The 26,728-nt window shown below is 37.7% G+C and overlaps 1 protein-coding gene across 5 annotated transcripts in view; it reads left to right on the top strand.

Annotated features, from left to right (window-relative positions):
- Positions 1–26,728, top strand: part of LOC115215737 (golgin subfamily A member 1) — an 84,205-nt gene that overhangs the window by 25,884 nt on the left and 31,593 nt on the right. For 2 of the 5 annotated variants that reach the window (XM_036506060.1, XM_036506058.1), the window contains exons 2-9: positions 4,103–4,220; positions 7,922–8,046; positions 10,704–10,819; positions 12,197–12,284; positions 18,682–18,741; positions 21,187–21,251; positions 24,443–24,571; positions 26,011–26,159. In XM_036506060.1, the coding sequence (XP_036361953.1) occupies positions 7,926–8,046; positions 10,704–10,819; positions 12,197–12,284; positions 18,682–18,741; positions 21,187–21,251; positions 24,443–24,571; positions 26,011–26,159 (728 nt within the window). In that variant the 5' untranslated portion in view covers positions 4,103–4,220; positions 7,922–7,925. The remainder of the gene's footprint in view (positions 1–4,102; positions 4,221–7,921; positions 8,047–10,703; positions 10,820–12,196; positions 12,285–18,681; positions 18,742–21,186; positions 21,252–24,442; positions 24,572–26,010; positions 26,160–26,728) is intronic. The other 3 variants (XM_029785029.2, XM_036506059.1, XM_029785030.2) reach the window with 3 other exon arrangements.

Below are 26,728 nucleotides of genomic sequence, written 5' to 3'. Positions count from 1 at the left end.
TTTTTTCTTTAATATATTTCTATTGAACCAAGTGTAGGCTCATGTGTGCTGGAATCAAAACCGTTAATACTTTGTACCTAATAATGGCTCTTCATATTTCACTATAAAAAAATTATTTAAATGTTTTACAGCAGACCTTTGATGCTCCCTCCCTCCCCCTCTCTTACACATACACACAAACACACACATATTGCCCGTAAACATAAATCTGATAAAAGAAGCACACTAAGTTATAGACCAGTATATATCAAAGTTAGATAAGGCCGGTTTATGGGATTACCTTAGGTTTTACATCCATAAAGGGTTTAGCTTTATGGTGTATCATCAGATCCCAAAACCTGTTGACTAAAGGCCTCTCTAGAATATTCTGGATGTCTGAGTTTAATAAAACAAACAAGCCTGGAGATATGACCTTCAGGTATTTTTTTCCTACTTTGTTGTTCTGGTACTTTCTTGTTCTTTTATAGATTTCAGTCATCGGACTGTGTCCCTGGGGTACTGACTTTTAAGGTCTAGTCAATTATGCTGGTCCTAATATTTCTCATCACCTCCAATAGGATGAAAGGCATTGTTGACCAAAGCTGAGGTTTGAACCTAGAACATAAAGGGAGTTAACGAAATACCAAAAAAGCATTTGTCTACTCTACCAATTCTGCCACTGGTTTCATTCATTGAACTGTGGCCATGCTAGAACTGCATTGATCTGTGGCCTTTAATAGTTTTTAGTCTTATTGATTGACTTTGCCTTTCAGGGTCAATAAAATGAATACCAGTCACACACTAGGGGTTGATGTAATCACCCTCCCCTTCCTCTCATTGTTAGAATCATTGTTATTATTACTGAGATTGTTTTTACTATCTCACCTGTTACTATGGAAGTTGTTTCAATTATTATTTCCTTTTTGTTTCCGTCATTTTCTTATCATCCTCCATCTAAAACCTCTCTTGTTTTCATAATATATTCTGGTAATGTTCCCCTCAACAGTTGACCCTGTTGTCCCTGTTGCACTAAGATAAATCATTAATGTCCTTGTTATTCTGTGTCTAAAAATGTCTTTTCACCAGCTTAAACGGTTATTCTGTGTCTAAAAATATGTCTTTTCACTGTCTTAAAGTCCGTGTGTAGATGAATATTAATCCATAGAGAATGTAGTATTTGTAGTTTGTGCTATTTGTGCCACAAAATCAATCTTGCAAACAGTTGCTCTTCTGTTTGCTCTTCTAAGAAAAAACAAAACATTTCCTTGAAACAGACCTCAGTGTAAAGGTCTGCACGGACAATATAAAGCCTGATATATCTTTCTTTTCTTTTTCTTCTAACTATTGTTTGTGTCTGTCTGTCTGTATGTATCCTTTGTTTCCTTCTACCAAATCCACTCACAAGGCTTTGGTTGGCCTGAGGCTATAGTAGTAGTCGCTTGCCCAAGGTGCCATGGACTGTGACTGAACCTGGAACCATGTGGTTGGGAAGCAAACTTCTTACCACACAGCCACACATTTTATTCTCTTCCTTGCCTTTTTACCATTTTGTCTTCTCTCTTCCTCCCCCCCCCACCTTTTCTTTCCCTTTCCTTCCTGTTTTTTTTCTATTTTTTTCCTAATTTCTTCATATCCTTCATTCTTTTCTTTCCCTATTTCCTTCTTTCTGTTCTTTATTTTTCTTCATTTTCTTTCTCCCTTTCCTTTCATTCCCTCCCATATTTTCTTCATCAATATTATAAAAGTTACTGCTTTTACTGAAGAATGTCCTCGTCGTAATCCAGAACCCTAACAACTTCCATAATCCAAATACATTCTGATAAACTTTTATTCATTTCAATCTTTGGATGGTGGCCATGGTGGGGCACCACACGAAGGGGTTTTAGTTGGTTACATCAACTCTGGCACCTATTTAATTGACCAGGGAGAGAGAGTGGAATAAGGGAACAAGGTTGACCCAATGGGATTTGAACACATGACAATGAGAAAACCAAATGCCACAAAATATTTTGCCTGACACTACTATTTCTGCTGGTCATACACAGTGTATTGTTGGGGGCGTTTGTACTTTCCATAAAGCATCAAACATCAGTGTTACTTGCACCACATCTGATGCTGTTACAGTTGTTCACAGCTGAACAGTAAACTCATTAACAGTAGAGTAGTGAAGTTGTGGTGGGATGGCTGGTTTCTATGTTTGGCTGGCTGACTTTTCCTAGTGTTTCTAAGAGTGCTCATAGCCTTGAAGCAACAGGAGACAGAGGCAGGGGAGGAAAAACTTACTGGGTTTTCAGAGTGTAAGAATTCCAGCAGACTGGGGTGGCTGGGGATAATTGGGGTAATGGGAGTTGTACTTGTCATGATAAGGGAGTAGTGATGCTGCTGGGAGTGAGGAAGGCAGGGTGATGGTGGGGGGGAGGAAGCTTTCTTCATGAGACTGTTGATATGTTTGTTAATAGAAAGCAGATGTAATTTTCAGAAATTGAGAGAAGCTTGTGATTTTAGTAATAATAGTAATGGTTTCAAATAGAGCCAACAATTTTAGGGACGGTGGGGCAAGTTGATTATATTGACCTCAATAGTCTTATCTTTTTTCTTGTTTCATTCATTAGACTGCGGCCATACTGGGGCACAACCTTGAATTCTTAGTCAAATGAATCAGCCCCCGAACTTTTCCCTTTTTAAAGCTTGGTACTTATTCTATTGGCCTTTTGCTCTGTTAACCCCAGTGTTTGACTGGTACTTTATTTTATCACCCCTGGTAGGATGAAAGTTAAGGTTGGTCTAGGTGGGATTTGAACTTAAAGCGTAGCAAGCCAGAAGAAATACTTCAGCATTTTTTTCTGGTGTTTTTTATGATTCTGTCAACTCTACTTTGACCCAAGGTATCAAATTTGAAGAGATTGGGTTACTTGATAATATCAATCCCAGTATTTGACTGGTTCTCTATTTTAACTCCAGAGGAATGAAAGGTAATATTGGGGCATTTACATGTTTTGTTTGCATCTGGACCAGGGGTCAGCAAAGTTCTTATAATTGTTGTCCCCATTTCATGGGGTCATCGATAACTTACCAATGCTCATCTTATAAATTTCTAAAATAAATTTTAAAAATATAATTAATAAAAAAATTTGTTGATTTACAAACAACTCTTTTGTGTATGTGCATGTGTCATTACTGCTGTTTAATTAATATTTAAAGAAATTTAAATGAAAATATGTAACACAATTAGCAAACAACAATAATAGTTTAGTGATATTGATATAGTCAGAATATTTAATGTGTAGTAAGTGTTTGGTGAAAACTAGTTGTTGCATTGCTATTTGGCTGGAAATGGGTGACTTTCACTCTTAAATTACTCTGCTCTTTCAGATTCAGTCACTAATAATTCAGCACCCTCAATGTTCAAAATTGTTTCAGGTGTTTATAAATCCCCATGAGTGAATATTGACCACTTTGCTGACACCTGTTCTGGACAGTTATACTTCTTCCACCAACATACCTAATGTATTTAACAAAACTGGCAAATTGACCATTACAGCGTCACTGATTTGATCAAGCTTTTATAAGCAGAGTATCCTTCCCACTAATTTCATCCCCCACCCCCTCCTCCTATTTCCTTCTTCACCTTTGGTGCTGTAAATAAGTTACTGTTCAGAATATGGTTTCTATTTAAAAAGGTATTATGAAAACTCACAAATAAACACTACTCAGTTTTGACATCACCACTACAGTATTAGATACACTATGAAGAAATCTCTGGCTGTGCATTCAAGAAGTTTGCTTCACAGACCCATGGTCCTAGGTTCAAACACCACGCAACAACATGAGTAGCCGGCTTCTATAGCCTCAGGCTGTCCTTGTGAGCAAATATTTGTGGACCAACATTATCTGTTGTATGCACAGGTTAATTAACCAAACCCTCTGTTGCATAATGTTTAGCATGTTGTCTATTGTATACTATTATCCATAACCTGAATCGTGTAATAGTCAGAGAGGTCTTTATTTTGTAATGTTTGGTAGGATCTCTATTGTATAATACTCATCATTCGACTATGTCCTGCTTCAAATCCCATCATCTGTCACTGATTAAATAATCTTGTAAATATTTTTTATCTTCCAGATGTTTTAGCTGCTTTGGTTTTGATAACTTGGAGTTATTTTCCGCTTCGCCATCCGAAGAAGAGAACTGGTCTAAACAGTAATACAATGTTATATAAGGTGATGTACTAGTTATAAAGGTGAGTGAAGCTTTCATTTTAGTGTTTTGTGTTTTTCTTTTTCTTATATTCTGGTTGATTACTGGTTTTAGACTGCAGCCATGTTGGGACACCACCTTTAAGAGCTTTATCTGATTAATATCAATCTCAATATTTTATCTGGTAATTATTTTTGAGATTTCCTAAAGGAAGAAAAGCAGAGTTGATCTGAGTATAAGGAGACATAACTGGGTTGGACAGAATACCTCAGTACTGAAAGTGAGGAGTAATGGAGGGGAGAGAGACCAATGGATGTCAGTAGTAAATGATAGGGAAGGGAGTAGTGGGAGGGGGGAGTGATGGCTTGAAATAAAATGGTGAGGGCAAGAGGGGAATCGAATAGCTGAATAGCCGTAGATCAGATTGTAATATCATCCCTCTTTATGCAGGCAGTGTGATGGAAGGGAAACAGTAGTAATAGGGAGGTACATTGATAAGAAAGGGAGTGGGTGATAGATTGGAGAGAGAGGAGTATATGGAATTATCAAGTGAGCATAAATTATATTTGTATTGCATGTAGACATTGCAGAGTACTTGAACATGTTGGTTGGGAAATACCTCAGCATGTGTCTTGTACATCCCTGTCTCCATCACTTTCATGATCTTAGGGAGCCCACTTAGCTTAATGGTACAGAGCACTCAGCTGATATCTGAGAGGTCTGGGGGTTTGATTCTCTGTAGCTGCCTGTTGGCAACTTTTTACTGACCTTACCTCAGCTGACCAAAGCTTTGGGCTGAAATGTCTAATAGAATAACACCATCATCATTCTTCATCCATTTGCTAAATTCAATGAGTCCACTCAGTGACAGAGCTTCATCACTGGTCATGTTTATCTCCTCCTCTGTTAGGTTCAACGTTTTGAGATCAATCTTCCTCACTTCGTCCCATCTCTTCCTTACTCTCTTTCTTCCTCAAGGGCCATCCGCTTGGAATGTTTGGCATTTTTTTTAAACAACTGGTACCCTTCATACACATCTCTTACCTGTATTAGCATAATCTATTTTGTACACTTCATCTGATTCCTCTTATTTCCAATTTTTTTTCTCTAAACACATTTCTGCTTTGTTGGTCATGCAGAGGACTATGTTGAGCTCCAACATCTTTCTATTGCTGGTTGTCTTTCCTAACACCATCCATTTTACCGAGTTGTGGGTGCTTTTTTCATGGCACTGGCATTAATGAAGTTGCCAAGTAACTCACAAGACAAGACCCCTCACTCCAGATTGAAAAATGATCAGAATATTACACATTCAACAGCATGTGCCCACTTCATTTTTTCTCCCTACCCTCTTCAAATCTCCAACTTTCAAGGCTCATACCTCACTACCATGCAACCGTGTACTTAGTAAACAAGCCTTGTATAATATACTCTTGACTCAGAGAGAGAAATCTTTTGTTTGCTAGCAGGAATAAATAATTCTTTGAAAGTTTTCATTCCTGTTTTAACTCTGGCAATTATGCTTTCAGAACACTCAAAGGCCATCAACAACTTCTAGGAAGTCTTTAAAACATCTGAAGAAATTTATTTCTTCTACACCCTTCTTGTTAACTACTCCAATGTGAAGTTTATGTTTCCTGTTAACTTGCCTTTGAGCCTTCTTTATCTCTGCTGCACCCATACTTCATGCTAAATTCTGCTCTTAGCTCATTAACTTTCACCTTGCTGGTAACATCTATTTACATGGTTTGCAAGGCTCTCACAGGCCATTCATCTATCCCTAGTTTTCCAGGCTACAGAGTATAGTTCCCTGACAATAGCTAGGTGGAATGGCTTTGTACTTTTCTTGTAAGTTGTCTCACTAATGGCATCATTGGCATTAACCTGAACCACATCTCAACTAGGCTAATTCTCTTCTTAATCAATTGTGTTCTAGCGCTTTCAGTAACCTCCATAAACTGGTCCATCTAATGGCTCTGTTGTTGGCTTATTTCTTGAACATCCTCCTTTATCCCTTATAGTTGATGAAACTATTATGCTTAAATCATCTACGCTTGTCATTAAGTGGGACAACTTCCTGGTTGACAATACACTTGACTAACATATGATCTGTTTTGTTCGATGTTTTGAGTGGGTTGACAATTATCCCTGTTAGTCCAGCAGTTTTTTTTTAATTTCTCAAAATTTCTTTCTCGTCACCCACTCACAAGTTAGCCAAAATAAGAACCGTTATTGTTTAACTATTGCATTCCATGCTTGTGAGGGTTTAGATGACTAAACAAGATTTGACATACCAGAAGACTGTGTTGAGCTCCAACATCTGCTTTGGTGTGGTTTCTATAGCTGGTTGTCTTTCCTAACACCAACCATTTTTTTTACCAAGTTGTGGGTGCTTTTTTCATGGCACTAGCATTAATGAAGTTGCCAAGTAACTCACATGACAAGACCCCCTCACTCCAGGATGAAAAAGGATCAGGAAGTTATTCTACTGGTAACGAGGGAATTCTCACTTTGAGTGAGGAGTAGATTATATGTTGCTTGTGTATGAAGTGAAAGGCTGCATGGTAGTGAAATGTATGGTAGCGGACACTGAATGCTGAGAATGTGCCATGCTTGGAAAGAGTTGAGGCAAACATGTTCTGTTGGCTGTGTAATGTGTGTATGGATGATGTGTATATGGACAAATGAACTGAGAGTTAAACTGAGTACAAAAGGAATTGTTTGTACTGTGTAAGGGTGAAGACAGTGTTGGTATAGACATGTATGTGTATGCATGATAACAGAAGGGGTAAAGAAAAGCTAGGATACCCAAGTGGGAGGGAGATCAAGGAAGACCTCAGGAGTGGTGAAAGCTGATTTCAAGATGTTGAACTGAAAAAAAGGATATGACAAAAGAATACGAATGGTGAGATGCTGTGTTGGAAAGGATCTGTCCAGCATCTGCAAACATAGAAAAGTGGGTGTAAAAATGATGATATATGTACGACAGGCACCCTTGCCAACCCCCTTTGCTTGTGAAGACATGTTGGGGCAAGCGAAATCGAAATCGAATTGAACCAGCCAGGATCCCTGGTCTGGTGGTACGTAAAAAGCACTATCCAACTCGTGGCCGATGCCAGCACCGCCCGTCTGGCTTCCGTGCCGGTGGCACATAAAATACACCAATCTGACCATGGCCGTTGCCAGCCCCGCCTGGCACCTGTGCAGGTGGCACGTAAAAAACACCCACTACACTCACGGAGTGGTTGGCGTTAGGAAGGGCATCCAGCTGTAGAAACATTGCCAAATTAGACTGGAGCCTGGTGCAGCCTTCTGGCTTCCCAGAACCCCGGTCGAACCGTCCAACCCATGCTAGCATGGAGAACGGACGTTAAACGACGATGATGATGATGATGATGATTACAGTTGCCATCTGTTATTAAATTTCCACTCACAAAGCATTGTTTAACCTGAAAGTGTAGTAAGAATTTGCCCAAGGTGCTGCACTATAGAATTGAACCTCAAAGACACATCGGTGTAAAGCAAACTTCATCACACAATGGCAGGAAAAGATGTCCAATCATGAGGAAATATCACCTTAGTTGGTAAACAGGTGAAGTTTTGTGTCTGGAAGGGCATCTGGTTGTATGAAATCAGCCTGAAACTCTTGCAAGCATAGAGAAGTGGTGGGGTTATGATGATGATAATTTTGTACTAGTTGGTTTAGAGTAACTGTACTATAGCAATTTTATGCTCTCTTTTCAGAAAGATGTTTGCTCGATTAAAAAAGAGAATCCAAGAAGAAGGAGGCAATGTGAATGATGTGGACAAGACTTTTATTACAACTGGTGGGGGACCAGGGTTGGCAAGTCCTGTCAACAAATTTCAAGGTTTTTATAAATATATTATTTTCTTTGATTATTTGTCTCTTTGAATGTAATGCTAGTTTGTTGAATGTCACTTGGATATTGTGAACAGTGAACTTATTAACATATGCTAATATATTTTATGTCACGTCTCCTCCTCATGACTCAATCAGCAAGTGTAGAACTATAGTATACTGCAAAGTATTTCACTAATGAGGTCAAAATAACATGGAAACATATGTAAAGGTGTTTTTCTTTCATGAGGAAAAAAAATTAAAATAAATATTAGTCATTGCCTTATATTGTTTTTACCTCTGTTGCATAATTATATCTAATTAGTTTTTTAATGTTCCTTAACTGTAATTGCTCTTGCTTAGCTTCTAAGCGACCCCAGATTGAATTGACCAAAAGGCATTCCAGTTGTGGCCATTCAGTCTCCTTCTCTCTTTCCATTGTGTTAAAATAGCATGGGAGTTTATGGAGATTTGACTGTTGTTTCTAGCAGTTTGTGCAGTCATGTGCAAACTCAAATGTTGGCTATAATATAGATGTTTGCTGACCATGCAGCTTCAGGAGCTATCTACATCTCCAACACTGGATTGTGCTTTGAACTAGAACCACATTCTGCTACTCAACTGTACCATACTACATCACAAAGAGTTGTGTAAAGTGCAGTGTGTCGGTCATCAGTTAGTATATATATCCCTTGTCTACCTGTCCACTTCTATTCACATATCACCAACAGTCCTGGTAGTTGCAATGAAATATGACAGTCCCGTTTCATTTGGAAATATCAGAGGAAGCCAAATGAGACAGCATATCTGTGTAATTGTAAGCACATGTCTATATGTATCTTAAAAATCTTATAAACCTTTTGTACACACCTACACAAATACCTTCTTGTTATATTTTGCTTTGTTTGCCTTTTTTTTTCTTTCATTTTTACATTTACGTTATCATGTGTCATTTGAGCAGTTGTTAATTAGATCCAGGTTAGTCTTGATCAAGCAGACCTATACTTACATTCCATGACCATCCCATATATTTTTCTTGTGACTGGTGCCACACACAAAAGAAAAAGAATGAAAAGAAAAGCACTCAACACTCTGTAAAGTGGCTGGCATTAGGAACAGCATCAGGCTGTAGAAAAAACTGTCAAAGCAGACAGTGGAGCTTAACACAGTTCCTGAACTCGTCAGATCTTGTTGAAACATCCTACGCCTTCCTGCATGAAAGGCAGGCATTAATTATAGCAAGTCAAACAATAATTTAGATTCCATTTAAGTCTGCATTTTCTGTGATGGAGCTATGGCTAGTTGAATCAATAAGATACCAAAATACCAGTCTAGGGGATCAGTGGTTCATATCCTGTTACTGACATTATATCATGTCCATAACCATGACAGATAATGACGGATTTAGCTGCTGAGATTTATACTTTAACAGCTGTTTCAGAATGGAATAATAATTCCCTTATGTAGACAGTGGATGCACTGTAAAATTGACTATTGTTCAGTTGTCTTGTATTGCAATTAACTGACACTCTGTCCCGTGGGAAACTTGTCTGTCAGCCACTTAGCATCTCAGAAATTGGAGATAACCACTAACTGTAATGATCTATGTGGTGTTCACCATCATTGTTTTAACACCCACTTTTCCATGCTTACATGGGTTGGACAAAATTCATTGATTCTGTGGTCGAATGTCCTTCCTATTGCCAAACAAGGAAAATATTTCCCCATAGACTGAAATGGTCCCTTGAAAGAAGGTTGGAAATGAAGGGCATGATGTTGGCAGATTAAAAGACCAGGTCACATATACATAAATACATATTCTCACACACATATAGACATACACAGACATATATATATATATATATACACATATATATATACACATATATGTATATATACACATATATATATGTTGCTTCTTTCACTGTCTGCCTACCAAATCCACTCATAAAGCTTTGTAAGCCTATGGTTGTAGAAGATGCTTGCTCCATAGTGTTACACAATGGAATCAAACTCAAAACCATATAGTCAAGAAACAAGCTACTTAACCCTTTAGCATTCAGATTACTCTGTCAAATGCAAAGTCTATTTAATTACATTGTTTAAAATTAATTGTACAGCATCTTGTAACTCTGAGATTTTGATGATGTCCCTGTTTATTTTTAAAATGACTTTGTAGGGTAGGTGTGAGAAGTCAGAGCTGGCTGGTTTCAGCATAAAACAGGAAAACAATTTTGGCCTGATATGGCCGGTTTAAACACTAAAGGGTTAATCCCACAGCCATGCCTGCCTCTTCTTGACCTATATATGTTTCTTTAATTCTAATTTGTGTGTATACGAGTTTAAATTTAATTTTCCACAGTTGTGTCAGTTCTGTCCTTGGTTTCTGTGATATGTGTAAAAAAAGAAATAAATATGGTATACCATATTATCTGATTTCTTTCTTTCTCTCACTGAATTCACCCTCGCTGACACAAAACTCATCAATCTTCAAGAATTCTAATGCCTGTATGTGCATACACGAGCACATGCTTGTATTTTGTTTTTTTGCCTGCATTAAATTCATTCTATGTTATTGCTGTGGTGTGTGTGTGTGTGTGTGCGCGATGCTTTTCCTTGTAGCCTCTGCTGCCAATTCAATCACGACTGTATCTGTATTCTTTTTAGGATCCCCATTTACATCTCAGAGCAGCCAACATGGGAAAGAGTGGCCAGATACTGATTCAGGTTTAAGCAGTGCTGCATCACCAAACAGTCAATCCAGTGAAGACATCACAGTAAGGGTATTGGCCTTGTTATATTTTCTCTGCTTCTTTACGGACTGTTGTTTCTAACTAACCAGTTTCTGAATTATTTCTGAAAGTAGGTGCAAGTTTGGCTGTGTGGTCAAGTTTGTTTGCTTACTAACCACATAGTTTTGGGTTCAGTCCCACTGTTTGGCATCTTGGGCAAGTGTCTTCTGCTATAGTGTATATAAGTAAACTAAGGAACAGTTCTTTTCCTTCTGACTAACCTTATTATTGCTAATTATATATCATCATCATCATTTAACGTCCATTGTGGCATAGGTTGGACAGTTTGACTGGGCTGGCACACTGGAAGGCTGCACCAGGTTCCAGTCTGATTTGGCATGGTTTTCTACAGCTGGTTGCCCTTCCTAATGCCAACCACTCTGAGAGTGTAATGGGTGTGTTTACATGCTATTGGCATGATACCAGTATCTACCACGACTGTGATTTTGCTCAGCTTGATGGGTCTTCTCAAGCACGACATAATGCCAAAGGTCTAGGTCATTGCCTCCGTGAGGCCCAACACTCGAAAGGAAGTCAGCCACTTTGCCTCCGTGAGGCCTAATGTTCAAAGTATTTTATTGAAGCTAAGCTATAAAGACTTCACAAACTGTTATTCTGACCCGGAATTTTGGGGGAGGGGAGGTCAGTCAATTAGATTGACCCTGAAGGGATGAAAGGCAAAGTCGACCTCGGCGGAATTTGAACTCAGAACATATAGACAGACGAAATATCACAAAGCATTTCGTCCGGCATGCTGACGCTTTTGCCAGCTCGCTGCCTTAAAATTCTTTTGTACTCTAGGCACAAGGCCTGAAATTTTTGGGGAAGGGATTCAGTCGATTAGATCGACCCCAGTACTTAATTTATCGACCCTGAAGGGCTGAAAGGCAGAGCCAACCTCGGAGGAATTTGAACTCAGAACGTAAAGACAGACAAAATACCGCTAAGCATTTCGCCCTGCGTGCTAACGTTTCTGCCAGCTCGCCGCCTTAAACCATAATATTGCTTTACATACTCATGCCTGTCTGATGAAACTCAAAGTAACAATTTGTGATGTATTTTCAGCTTCAATAAAATATTATGTGACTCTACCCTTGATATTTGACTGCTATTTTCTCCACCTTGTTTTGTACCTGCATGCACGCGTGTTGAACTACAAACTTGTGAAAGTTAAGCTTTATACTAAAGGGACATAACTCTATGCCATAAAGTCTGGCGTTTTTACCGTTTCTGCCAGTTAACACTGCTCTTAACATTTAATTATAATAATATTTCTTTAAATCTTTAGGATCAGTTGTGCATTGTTAAGGTTTTAGATATTTTCTGATGTTTTTCATTTTCTTTTGATTGATTTTTTTTCTCTTCTAGTCAAGAGAGAATTGTTCGAGAGAAGAAGTAGTGTCTTTACTGCATCAGAAAACGGACCAATGTAAGAAGCTAGAATTAAAAATAAATAGTAAGTTTATAACCACAATATTTCTTTTCTATTTGGGTTTTGATTATTGTTTACAATATACATTGCATTTCGTTCATTATAACAAATATATGTTTATAGAAATGTCACACAAAGAACCAGTGAATGAAATACATTTGAATATAACCAGATTTAACATGTTACAGTGAATTTGAATGTGTGAAGACCTGTTGCTGTGGGAATAATCTTGGGAGAAAATTCCCTTCTTAAACATGTATGAAAACAGGAGACTCGGCCATGAATGATGTCACCTGCATTTTTGTTTCATCATCTGCAAATGCCAAATCTGTCATTCACAGCCTTATAAGAATGAAATTATTCTTATTAAAACAGTATATAATGTTTGCTGATGTGCATAAAGCTTGGTTAAGCTAGAGATAATATTGCATGAAGCAGTGGCAAATACAATGTTTGTGTAGTCATTAACATTGCATGCATCATACCAGATTAAAACTTAATATTCGTTACTCTCTGTTATAATTCACATGGATTTTGTGTGGATGATTATTACCTACAGACAGTTTGAAGAAGTACAATACTTGTTAATTTAAAATGTTTTAAGTTACTCCTGTTGGACTGATGTGGATGTAGGTCATAGATAGGCAAGAAATAATGATTATGCAGTTTTGTTAACATTTTCTATTTGAAATGATTTTAAATTAAAAAACTAATTTGTTTTTAATGTATATTAGTTACTTTTTAAAATTTTATCTTCTTTATTTTGATTATTGATGTTAAATTTGATTTCTGATATACAGGGTGTTTAACACACACATGTATGTATGTGTGTGTTTACCTTCACAATTTAAAATATTTAGGAAGTGTATATAATAACTTTTGAAACACTGTGTATATGTATGTATATATATATTATCCTGAATGTATTTGCTTTTAATATCTGCTTAGTGCTTTGATACTAACAATATAACAATTTCACATCTTTTGAAATAAAAATGTTTTGTGATAGAGTGAACGAGGGAGAATAGGTGACATCTATCTTGTGGAATATAAAATGATGATTGATTATTAACCAAACAAAATGGAATCTGTTGATGTTGGTATTTTTAGAGTTACACTTTTTTTTTTGTAAAGATGGTAGGGTAAAATTTGAGGGCAATTTGGCTGTTATTTCTAGTAGTCTAGCAGTTTTGGGTATTAGGATTTTGTTGAAATCTACCCTGTGAAATTAAATTGTGGTTTACTTCAATTTTTTTTTTATTTAGTTAGAAGAAGGTGCTGGAATGGCTGAATAAAACAAAAGAATGTCTTATAGCATATCATTAATTTAAATCAGGCTGTCTTTGTTTTTCATTTTCTTGGGTCAATAAATTAAGGTCTCGATCCAGTACTGTGGTGAATGTAATCTAGTAACCTCTTCTTTTCCTTGGAGGTGAAAGAGTGATGCTGATGACTTTTACTGGCCCCTCTCAGACTGGTGAAGTTAACATCTTGATGTTCAGCTTGATCCTTTAGGTTGATGCATATAGAGGAATCGAGAGCTAGGTAGAGTTCTGGAAGAATTCTATGGAGAAAAGATAATGGTTGGTGGGTTGACATCCATTGGGAATGATAAAGGAAGCTATTGATATGCAACATGCTTAGAAGAGACAAAGGAAACAGCAAATCTGAGAACAAGTTGTTATAATGTGTTGGTAGGTGAATATTTGCCTCTAAGCTCTGCATGTGTACAGGCATATGTTCTTCAGCCAGCATGCATACTGTATTTGTGTTTGCATAAATGATTAGTTGCCTAAAATAAAATACAGTATAAATATATATATATATTCGTTATATTCTATTCAGTGTACATGGAATAAAAAAAAATATTTCACAATGGGACAGGGTCAGAGAAATTGTCTTTTTGGGGAATTGGATCCTCTGTTATTTCCATAGGTTTGAACATCTGTTGAGAGAGATGTTGAGTCAGTTGAAGCTAGAGACCAACTCGGGAACACGATGTTTGAGGGTATTGGCAAGGACACTGTCAAGAATAATGCTCATATTGAATTGAAGTGCCTGGAGAAATTTTTATGCTTGTTGAATGTGATAGCTTAGGTTAGTAAGAGTTGCACCTATGACTGTTTTTTGGCAGGTCCTCCAAAATCATCATCATCATCATCATCGTTTAACATCCGTTTTCCATGCCAACATGGGTTGGACGGTTCGACCGGGGTCTGGGAAGCCAGGAGGCTGCACCAGGCTCCAGTCTGATCTGGCAGTGTTTCTACAGCTGGATGCCCTTCCTAATGCCAACCACTCCATGAGTGTAGTGGGTGCTTTTTATGTGCCACTGGCATGGGAGCCAGTCAGGTGGGCCTGGTATTGATCGCGTTCAGATAGTGCTTTTTACATGTCACCAGCACAGGTATCACAACTACACTTCCATTTGATTTTTATTTTGATGTTGATGTACTTGACTCAATAGGTCTCCTCAAGCACAGCAGGTTGCGTGGATAAAGGAATAAAAAAGCCATGACTTTTGGGTTATTCTTAAAACAGCCAGATGCTTACAACGAAGTGGACTGTGTTGAAGACCTGTAAGGAAGAGTCAGAGGTTTCAGTTAATCCTTCAGCATCCAAATTATTCTGTCAAATGCAATATTTATTCATTTGCATTATTTTGAATTAATCCTGCATTATCTTGAATCTTCAAGATTATGATGTTGTGATTGTTTACTTTTAGAATAACATAGTAAGGTAGGAACGAGAGGCCAGATCGGGCCAGTTTGAACATAAAACAAGTTGAATATTTGGGCCAGATATGACTGGTTTAATTGCTTTAACCCTTTCGTTACCGTATTTATTCTGAGATGCTCTGTGTTTCTTTCAATTGATTTTAAATATAACAAAGAATTTAGTAAAATAACTTAGTTATCATTAAGTTAGGAACATAAATTGTGACTAAAGTCTGGTGGAACTTTCGAAAACAAGACATTTCTACTACAGAGCTAGAGGCAGTTTCAGCCAGGTTGATATCAAAAAGGTTAATTGAGCCAGAGATTAACTTTTACCCCTCCAAATGAAGTACAATCCTTCTGATGGGCTTCTGTTCAGTTTCTGTCTGTTTAATGTCCCTAATAAAAGTTAGGTTGTCTCGAAATTATGATAGAAGACAAATCCCTAAAATATCCTACTTTTTGGTGTAACTAAAAATTACCTGATTGTAAAAAAACAAACTTTTGAACCACATGACCTTGCCTACGAAGGAACTGCTTTGCAAAATATAAAGTTGTTTGTCATAGAACTTTTTAAGAAAATGCGGAGAGAACAAGCTTCAGATGTGGTAGTTTAATAGTTGAAACAAACGTGGTGTGTGTAGATGAGATTTGATGGATGCAGTTTTGGGAATTAAGTATTGGGCATAGGGTGTGAAGGACTTGGCAGGGATCTGGAAAGTGCAGCAGCGAGTTTGGGCCTATATGATTGACAAAGGACCAAAGTATTTGTAGTTTTACATTTGTCAGTGTAAAACGTCAATTTTGTCAATAAATGATAGAAGGGGTTGTCCCCCCTTAACACTGAATTCAAATCCTTCTCTGGTTGACTGCTTTTAACCAGTGATGAAATAAATAAGTTAAAGCAGTAAAGTTGATATAATTAACTGCCCGACTAAATGGCTTTAATAGTGAACAATTAATAACACAGTATTATAAGGCGGCAAACTGGCAGAATCATTAGCATGCCAGGCAAAATGCTTAGCAGCATTTCATCCTTTTTTTTTTTTGTTTTCTTTTAATTGTTTTAGTCATTTGACTATGGCCATGCTGGAGCAATGTCTTCAAGGGTTTCAGTTGAACTAATTGACCCCAAGACTAATTTTTTCTAAGTCTAGTACTTTATTGGTCCCCCTTGCTAAACTGCTAAGTTACAGGGACTTAAACAAACCAACACTGGTTGTCAGGTGATGATGAGGGAGACAAACACTGACACATGTATATATACACATATGACAGGCTTCTTTCAATTTCCGTCCACCAAATTCACTCACAAAGTTTTGGTTGACTTAAGGTGCCATGCAGTGGGGCTGAACCCAAAGCCATGTGGTTGGGAAGCGACCTTCTTACCACACATCCACACCTTTTTTTTCTCCTGTCATGCTGTATCCATCTGTATATAATATCTTCTTTTGTTGACTTTAACACCCTTGGCCAGGTAAACTCACATATCCCCTGCTGTTGTTAACTTACGGTCTAATTACATTTTCCATTATGACTTCATGATTCATCTCCAACCAGATAATATTACTTTTTTTTTTTTATTCTTATTTCAAATTGCTTAAGGTGGCGAGCTGGTAGAGGCATTTTGTCCTGCTTGGTAGCAGGACAAAATGTTTAGTGGTTTTTCATTTGTCTTTACGTTCTGAGTTCAAATTCCACTGAGGTCAACTTTGCCTTTCATCCTCTTGGGATTGATAAAATAAGTACCAGTTGACTGTAATTGACTAACCCCATCTCCCAAAATTTCAGGCCTTGTGCCTAAAATAGAAAGAATTATTATTTCAAATTGCCTGTGTGTGTTTATACATATGCATAGGGTACCAGCAAAAAAAAACAAAAAAAAATGCAAGTTTTATTACCACCTCCAATAATACCATGATCTACTTCTTTATATCCATATCCTTGTTTATATATTTTATTCTAACTTGCCACAACTCAATCACTATTGCTTTTGACAGATTTAATTTATAATTTGGTATTATTTTCAGCTTTTGATGAGTATCCTGTGCGCGCATGTATGTGTGCGTGCATGTATGCATGTGTGTGTATGCAGTGTTGTCACTATCATCATCATCATCATCATCCATTGCTTTAGGTCTGCCTTTCCATATTAACATGGGTCAGATGGGTTTGTGGGTAGTTGTTTTAAAGCCAGATTCCTTTCATGATGCCAATCTTTCAGTTGGATCTTAGAATGAAGAAGGACATGATGTATGCAACCTAAAAAACAAGATATAGCATGGTGAAAGGATTTGTAATTCATCTCAGGCAACATTGTTGTAACTTCTTTAAGTCTGTATGTGTATATATATATATATGTGTATATCATACTAAATGTATACACACCATTAGAAGGCATGATATGGAATTGTCTGAGATAAAAATTTCTTCATAGACTTAGGTTAGAAACATGATATATATATATATATCAGAGCAATGACCAATAAGTATGGCAGGCACATTTCATCTTTATTGAGGCTTATCAATGCCAAGCATCCAATTGTCACTTGCTTAAATGACATCCATGCTTCATACAGGAATCAATGAGTAAAACATTCACCGTCATTGAGGAAGCTTGCTGGGCTGGAAAAGAACTCAGTGTGCACAAATGAAAGAGCATTAAATTAAAATGACCATCTGTGTCTAAATGTATAATGACTGTGTCCTCATTAGCTCCAGGCTCTCATAAAGCTGCTATATAGATGCAGATATAAGGTGTCTGATAATTACAGTTGTCTTTACTTGAAAAGTATAGAATTATCAAGATAGCAAAGTAATAAAATGCTATTCTGTTGAGAATAAAATTTTAAAATGGTAAAGCACCATGTTTGTGTTTGCTATGAAATGCTTGATATTAGCATCAGTGATAGATGCTCTTGTTAGATTAGGCACATCTGCAGGAACATTTCCCAAATACTTTTGATTGGCACTAATATCCTTGGTCACTTTGTTGAGTGGTGCCACTTTGTCATAGATCTTCTTGGAATATGATTATGCTTGGTCTTTTTAGGCTGCTTTGTTTTTCTCCAAATACTGTTTCTTGGAATTGGCATATGTTGATTATTTGGCAGGAATGTACCAGCAGTGGCCCCTGCTGTATATAGTCAGCCACTGGGTTCTACTTTAAAATTCAATAGAATATGGAATAAAATATAACATCTGACCAATGGTTTTGATGACTTTGCAGACAACTATCATCTTGTGACCACTTCAATGTTGGTGATTTATAGTCTTGTAAACTTGACCATTTAAATATTTAAGCCATAGAAGCAAAAGTACTCATAATTTGAAATTTGGGCATCTAACGAAAAATAACATTGTTAGCATTAATTTAGAAAGCAACTTCTAACTACTAATAAATTATTTACAACATTTTTTATAACATTTATCCTTCCCTGTACCACAAATTCCTTGCTTTCTTTTTGGTGGTGGTGATGGTGGTGGTAGGGGTCACCCCCCTCCTTCAAATGCCAAAATATTAATTAATAAAACTTCCTTTAACCAAACTTACTACATCCCAGGCTTAATGCAATTCCTGAAAATGGTACTGACAGCCTTCTATTAAATAACATATCTTCAGTTTTGAATATGTGAAAAGAAAAATGTTTGCAAGCTTTGAGAAAGAAAAAAAAAACAACCACCACCTTGCTCCATTTTTTCAGATATTAAAGGTAAAAAAGCTGTTGAAAAACGTGAAGCTTCAGAGACAAAGAAAGAAAATGGTTGGTAAAAACATCAAAAATAAAAAATAATCCTAATTTCAGCCACTATTTCACAAAGTCTCTATCTACTCTGTCTCTTCACCTTTCCTCATTGTAAACTAGTTCATATTTTTCTCACTCTTTCTCTGCCTCTCTTTCTACGTGTATCTCTGTACATATCTTTTCTGCAAATCTTCATCTGCAAGTATATCTACATCTCTTCTGCAAATCTTCATCTGCAAGCATATCTACATCTTTTCTGCAAATCTTCATCTGCAAGCATATCTACATCTTTTCTGCATATCTTCATCTCTTAGCATGGCATAAAGATTTCACTTACTTCTTTGTGTTTCAGTATTGTGCATTGACCCTTCAAAATCTCAATGTAAACTAAGCTATATATATTATACACATTGCTATAAATATATACACAGTTTTTTTAAACCATTTTTATAATGGCCCAACAATTTAGTTTGTGCACAACCTCATCTTTCTTATTATTTTGTGTGGTGTGTGTGTTGTGTGTTTGATGCTAGCATGTTCTTGCACCAGCTTATCAATAATTATCTGTTTCTCTAAGGACAACATAGAAAGTCAAAACCAAGAGCCAAACCAACATACTTTGCATTTTTTAATCTCATTCCACCCTGTCTCCATTGTGTTCAAATGTTCAACAAATTTGCCTTTCATCCATTGGGTGGGAGAGAAGTGGTGATAGTGAAGCTTGGGTTTGGTGGGTGGGGTGTCATAGAAATAAGTCCATCCATCCATAGCTATCACTCATGAATGTGTATGAGTTGGTTGAATGTATATTGCTTTCATTTGTTTTAGGTTCCTGTGTTGTCATAAGCAGACATAGACACCCTCTTAGCTCCTCCCACCCCTGATCCAGTGGAATATTGAGGATGTGGAACCTGAAAGGAGAGAGGGCTACACCAACATCCAGCATGTCACATTTCATGCTGCCCCAGTCTACCCCGCTGGCAGCATGATGTCTTTGTTCAAGGACACAGGATAGTTTCCAATTCAGGGATTGAACCCATGAGTTGGTGGCTGTGGGCCCAAAAACTTTGATCAGCAGACCATATGTGAAATAAGTATCATGACTTTCTCAAGAAAATAGTCACCAGAAAAAGACAACCAAAAGAAACTTCAAACCCTCACTGACCTGTGACACAACGAAACTCCTATAGGACACATTCATATGAAATAACATCAAGCAGACCATATTTGACCCATGGTCACTAATTTCAGCTTTATCATAGTGGTCTTTTTCTTTCCAGCATGTTGGACAAAATGTTTACTGACATTCTAGCTCTATGTTCCAAGTTCAAATCATACCATGGTTTTAACTTTATTTCTCATCCTTTTGAGGTTATTTAAATAAAGTACCTGGGATCAGTGGTATCGACTAACTTCCACAAACTAAAATTGCTGGCCTTGTGCCAAAATTTGAAACACTTATGAGGTTCATGAAGTTGATTGTTGAAATATGTTGACCTTAATTTGTATATTTTTTTTTTTTGATAACCTATTATTTATTTGTTGCAAGTGTTACGATCAACTGTTTTTTCTGCTTGGGAATTAGAGGTATTCATTCATCAGGGGAAGATTAATCTCCCCTTCCAGTAGAAGGGAGGACATATTAATGACTTCTTATCCTTTGAAGTAATACCTTTTTATTGAGGGTGGGTATTAACAAAAAAAAAAAAAACAAGAACAACAAAAAATTCATTTCCATTCTACAGCATTCATCACCTCCTTGTTTCATTTCCACTCTTCATATTAATCTGATTTCAAATTAGGAGTGGACTGTTACAGTCGTTGTGACAAAAGACAAATATATTACTCTCATCATCAATGCCTACATCATTCTCTGTCTGCTTTTCCCTTGGACAGGTTTCTCGAGGCAGTGTTTTATGGCCAGATACCCTTCTGATCGCAAACCTTTTTAGCTGCGTCTTTTGACATGCTGGGGATTTATTGAAAGTGACTTCAAGAGCAACACATTATTTTGGAATATTTTTTTCCATAATAGAATTATAGTTGGGCCAATATTGTCTAGACACTTCCATTTTTACCTGGTGTTTATGAATGCTAATAGAAATATTGTGTAAATGCCCATTATTTAAATTCAGCTATGTATTTATAGAGTAATAAGAGATGAATTAACATATTTTGTGTTCAATATCATTCTCCTTCTAATAAACATTTTACTATTACTACATTGTGAATTAATTAAATAACCAGGTTGAGATTTTGAGAAGTTCGTTACTCTGAACTTTATTTAGCCATTGGTTTTTTTTCTATTACTAGTTCATTTAGGAAATTACTGGGTTTAAGCACATCTGTTCTATTTAGGGTTATTTTGTGAAAATAGATAGATAAATAAATAAAGGAAATAATGGTAAAACATTTAGTTTTTCAAAAATTGTTTAAACATTTCTTTAAAATCATTTATTGCAGGTTTAAAGCAAGATCTTCAGAGATTAGAAGAAGAAAACAAGAAAACAATATCTGAAAGTATTCAGGTAACAGAATATGAAGAATCTTGTTTGTACCATTTGGTTTAAATGCAAAACCTTATTGTTTTGCATCTGGGTTTTATATGGTAAAAATGTCCATCACAACAATCAACCTTGTCTATATTGTTTATTGTAATAGATTACAATTTTGCTGTAGACCCCACCCCCACTCCAAATCCTAGAAAACAATAGGCGATTTCAATCATCCTGAGATCGATTGGGAGACCTTCCATTGGCCACAGAGTGCAAACGATTTTGTTGAGCTTGTGCTGGACTCAAACTGGTCACAAGTAGTCACCTCTCCAACAAGAGGCGACAACACCTGGACCTGCTCTTCAACCACAACTCCTGAAGCAGTTATCAATTGCACAACGGAGGAACCTCTAGGTGACTCTGATCATGCTATGATCATCGCCAATCTGCCTCTTGCGGGCAACAAAAACCTGATGAACCATCTCCAATCTGCTTCCTTCGATTGGAAGAGAGCAGATTGGAACCTGTACCACACTGAACTACAGCACCCAAACTGGCGTGAATTCTACAACTCTGGAGATGTGAATACTATACTCCAGAGTACCCTGGACTCAATATGGGCAGCATGTGCAGCATCAGTGCCACGTAAACAAAAAAAGAAGAACCGCCCCAAAAGGGCAATTTGGGAAACTTCAGCGGTCCGACTTGCCAGGAGGGAACGTCGGACTGCTGAACGGGAATACAGGTTGCATAAATCAGACACCAACAGGAAGAAGCGGAATAAATCCTCCAACCATCTCAAGCAAGTGACAAAAAAAGCAGTGCTTGAATTTGAACAGTGCATAGCAGCCAATCCTGACAGCAAGGTTTCTGGAAATATGTGCACTCAAAGCAGAGACCTCACTCTCCAGGGGCCCTCTTCGCAACCCTCACACAAACCAGATCACTGACGACCCCAAGGAATGCGCAGAACTCATTGCCGAGTGCTATGCAAACATATTCACTGTTGAAAGTCAAAATGTACCATCTTCACCATCACTAACAGCAAACTCCATAACAACTATGGAATTTACACCTGCAATGCTGCGACGTCACCTTCAAAATAAGCGCAACTATGCCTCCCCTGGTCTCGATGGAGTTACATACCTGCTTCTCAAACGTGGCAGGCACTTCCTTTTACACCAGCTTTCTATTTTCCAGTACTGTCTCAACAATGGTGCTACTACCGGAGCAGTGGAAAACTGCCAGTGTCATTCCTCTGTTCAAAAAGGGCGACCGCACATCACCTGTCAACTATCGCCCAGTCAGTCTCACTAGCTGTATTGCAAAACTGATGGAATCGTGTGTCAGAGAAACACTCTGGAACTTCTGGAGCTCTCACAGTCTCATCCGACCCTCACAATATGGATTTGTCCCTAACTCCAGCTGCAGTGACCAGCTTGTCGAGTTCCTTGAGGACATTACTCAGATTACTGACAGTGGCTCATGGGTGGATGTTGTCTACCTTGACTTTGCTAAGGCTTTCAACTCTGTGCCACACAAAAGGCTTATGGTGAAACTCTCTGCAATGGGTGTGGGGGATGACCTTTTTAACTGGTTGAAATCCTTCATCCTCAGCCGAAAGGAGGTAGTTACAGTTCTAGGACAGCACTCTACACCATATGAGATGTCATCGGGTGTACCACAGGGATCTGTCCTTGGTCCCCTCTTGTTTGTGGCATACATTAACGACATAGATGCCCATTTAAGGAATGCCACAGTATTGAAATATGCAGATGACATCAAGCTGTACCTTGAAATCAAGAGGACAGATCCTGATGTCTACAACTCTTTCCTGCAATCAGACCTAGACACAATGCAGCAATGGATCACAGACTGGCAACTGAAACTGGCTGTGGACAAGTGTACCACCATGCATTTGGGAGAAAAAACCTGCGTTCACATACTCCCTCCACAACACTGATATCAAGAAATCCTCTTGCGAGCGTGACCTAGGCATCACTGTCAGCAGTGATTTGCGCTGGTCAAAGCATATCTCTAAGATTGTCAGGAAGGCCGAGGGTGTCTTGGCATCACTCAGCAGGTCTTTTGTTAGCCGCTCTCCAGCCATCTATTTAAAACTGTATACAGCTATGGTACGACCACACTTGGAATTCGCATCATCAGTTTGGAACCCCCTATCTTGCACAGAACATGACCTCCTGGAATCTGTCCAGAGACGTGCAACCAAACGCATACCCTCCATCAGACACCTACCATATTCTGAGCGCCTTGTTTCCCTGGGCATGGATTCACTGAAGCTCCGACGTTTGGCGACGGACTTGGTAAACACCCACAAAGTTATCACCCACAACAACACCAACAACACTGAACACCTTTTTGATCTCCATGTGTCTAACACACGTGGACATGCCTACAAAGTCAGAAAACAATACAGCTCCCATGACTTTCGGAAACATTTTTTCACGCTCAGGGTTGCTGAAGCGTGGAATAAACTGCCTGCATCAGTTGTTGACTGCCATGACACTGCATCCTTTAAGGCCCTCATGCTTTCCGAAATCCGTCGAAACTACACCTGATTATATATACACTTTAGATGAGTTGTAGTGCACCTGAGCACTGTACACAATTATAATTATTATTATTATTATTATAAGTCACAAAGGTCCTTTGTAAGTCAGTTTCATGGTCATGGAGCAGAAGAGAGGTAAATTTTTTTTTGGATAGGACACAAATCTCTTAAAAAGCTCCACATCTTATCTGGTAATTATTCCAGACAACATTGTAATCAGAGGCAGTTTAGAATAGTGTTTTTGAATCTAGGTTACTTCTGTTATGCAAAACAGTTTACTTAGAAATCTGCCCTGAATTAAATTATTATCTGCATTGCTAATAAAAGCTCCATGTCCACATTACTGAGTCTATATTGTGCTAATCTACTCTTTATTGTTGTTGAGGAGTGGTTTAAAGCTGAGATCAAACAGTCTTAAGGCTTGGAAGAAACTGTTTTGCCACAGACGGTCAATCTCTAGGCCCGGCTGTCGAGACATGTCAGGCTAGTCTGGTATGATTCCTTACATTTATTGTTGTTGTTTAGCCTCAGGCCAATCCTAAATAAGCAAATCAAAGTCATTCCAACTGTGACCATCCCATCATTTTTTCTCTTGACACTCATGTCAAGTTTGTGTTCAAAACTGAAAATATTTTTTGTTCTCCTTGAACAGGAAAAAACTGAATTACGAAGTCAGTTGGAAGAAGTTGAGAAACTGAAAGAAAAATTTTATAAACAAGAAGAAGAAAATGATGAATTCCAGGGTTTAGCAACACAAGAATTGGCTAAAATAAAACATTTGGTAAGGTTGTTATACTCTACCTTTATTCTCTATATCCAACCATCAAAAAGTTAGATTCCAATTTCATGTTTTCATGATTTGCTTTCGTTCTTGATTTCCCACCCCACATACACTTTTACCTCAGAAACCACTGAATCTGTCACTTTTCCATTCTTCCCTCCCTTTTTTCAGTAACCCCTGACACTAATGCCTTCCCTTTCTCCACTACCACCCTATCACAATTATAAATCTATTACTCTGCCTTGAATAATTGCACCCACTCTCTTCTATTCCCCTTCAGTTATAGGGGCCACTTTACATCCTTTTAGTCTTGCAATGTGATCTCACTAGGAATGGTACCATGAAAAAAAGCATCTAGTACACTCTGTGATGTGATTGGCATTAAGAAAAGCATCAAGCCATAGAAACCATGCCAAGCAAATCATTGGTGCATAACACAGTTCCTATGACTTATCAGGTCCTGTTGAACTGTCCAACACATGCTAACATGGAAGACAAATGTTAAATGATAATTACTAAGTAAATGAAAATGTTATTTTGATTTTGAAATTTTCTAGTTGAAGCAAGTTAGATATAAGGGACCTAGCTCTGATCAAAAGGTCATATGTTTGGTAAGCTGTGGGTTATAAAAATAAGCGATCATTTACTTAAAATATAAATATTCAGATACATAGTTACCATGGTGACACAGCATCATAGTACTGGCTGTGGTTGAAACCCTCCACTCCATCCTCCTCCATCTCAGGTTGGCCCTTATCAGAGACCTATGATCAAAGGTGTTTCAGCTGTGACCAGCTTTCTCTTTAGGGACATCTTGGGTTACGATATCTAATGTATCACTCTCCTGCATTTCCACCCCAACTTTCAAACAGTAGAATGTGATTCGAGGGAGATTTGACTGTTATCTCTAGTAGGCTGACCTATTACATTGAAGCTTCCATGTTGGTGCATAGCAATACATTTCTCTCAGGTATTTTTGGCTGAAACAGTCAACAGAGGGAAGTATAAAATAAAGGTGCAAGCATGGCTGTATGGTTTAAGAAATTTGCTTCCTAAGTATGGGGTTTAGGGTTCAGTCCCACTCTGTGACACCTTGGAGAAATTTTTCTTTTTCTTATACATCCCCGTCACTTGGCGGTTCGGCAAAAGAGACCGATAGAATAAGTACTGGGCTTACAAAGAATAAGTCCCGGGGTCGAGTTGCTCGATTAAAGGTGGTGCTCCAGCATGGCCGCAGTCAAATGACTGAAACAAGTAAAAGAGTAAAGAGTATACTTGCCCAGATTACTGTGTAGTGGGACTGAACCTGAACCCGTGCAGCTGTAGAGCTAACTGTTTAACCACACAGCCATGCCTGTCCCTAAAGTTACTTAATGAAATTTGCTCCAAGGTGTTGCAGTTTTTAATCAGCTCAATTTATTCTCCTTTTTCTTTCTTAGCTTCTGATTGCTGAAAATGAATTATCAAAAACTCAAGCTTATTTGGAAGAGAAATCCCAAAAGCTAGATGAATCTGAGAAACGAACTAATGAACTGGAAAGCCAAATTGCCTATTTACTTGAGCAAGTTGAAAGTCTAACAGTTGAAAGGTTTGTAATGTTATTATTATCAATTCTCTGGCTTGTGATTGATTTTTATTAAAAACAGAAACCAAAAAATATTAATTGGAGGAGCAGGGATACTATTTAAGTACAGCTGTAGCCATGATAAGATGTTTGTTTCACAACCACCTGGTTCTGGGTTCATCGACTACATGGTACTTAAGGAATAGGTTTCTTACTGTAGCCTTTTGTGTGGAATTTGACAGATTGTAACTGTATGGAAGTTATCATCCTCATCCATAGTACTCTCTTGACAAATTTGTGGCCTTGCTGGAGCCCATGTCAGACAAAATGTTTTGTGACATTTCTTCCAACTCCTTGCATTCTAATTTTAAACCCTACTAAAGTTGACTTCACCTTTGACCCTTTTGGGAATAATGAAATAAGTACCCGTTGAGCACCAGGGTTGATGTAATTGACCAACACCCACCCCTAAAATTGCTGGCCTTCTGCAAAACTTAAAACCAAAGGTAGTGACCTGGAAGAAATGTTGACACATTGGACAAAATGCTTTGTAACATTTCTTGTGGTTCTTTATGTTGTGTTCAAATTCTGCT

Source organism: Octopus sinensis, linkage group LG9, assembly GCF_006345805.1.
Source record: "Octopus sinensis linkage group LG9, ASM634580v1, whole genome shotgun sequence".
Lineage (NCBI taxonomy): Eukaryota > Metazoa > Mollusca > Cephalopoda > Octopoda > Octopodidae > Octopus > Octopus sinensis.
Note: the sequence above shows the minus strand (reverse complement) of the source record. Positions and strands in the feature narration are given on the sequence as shown.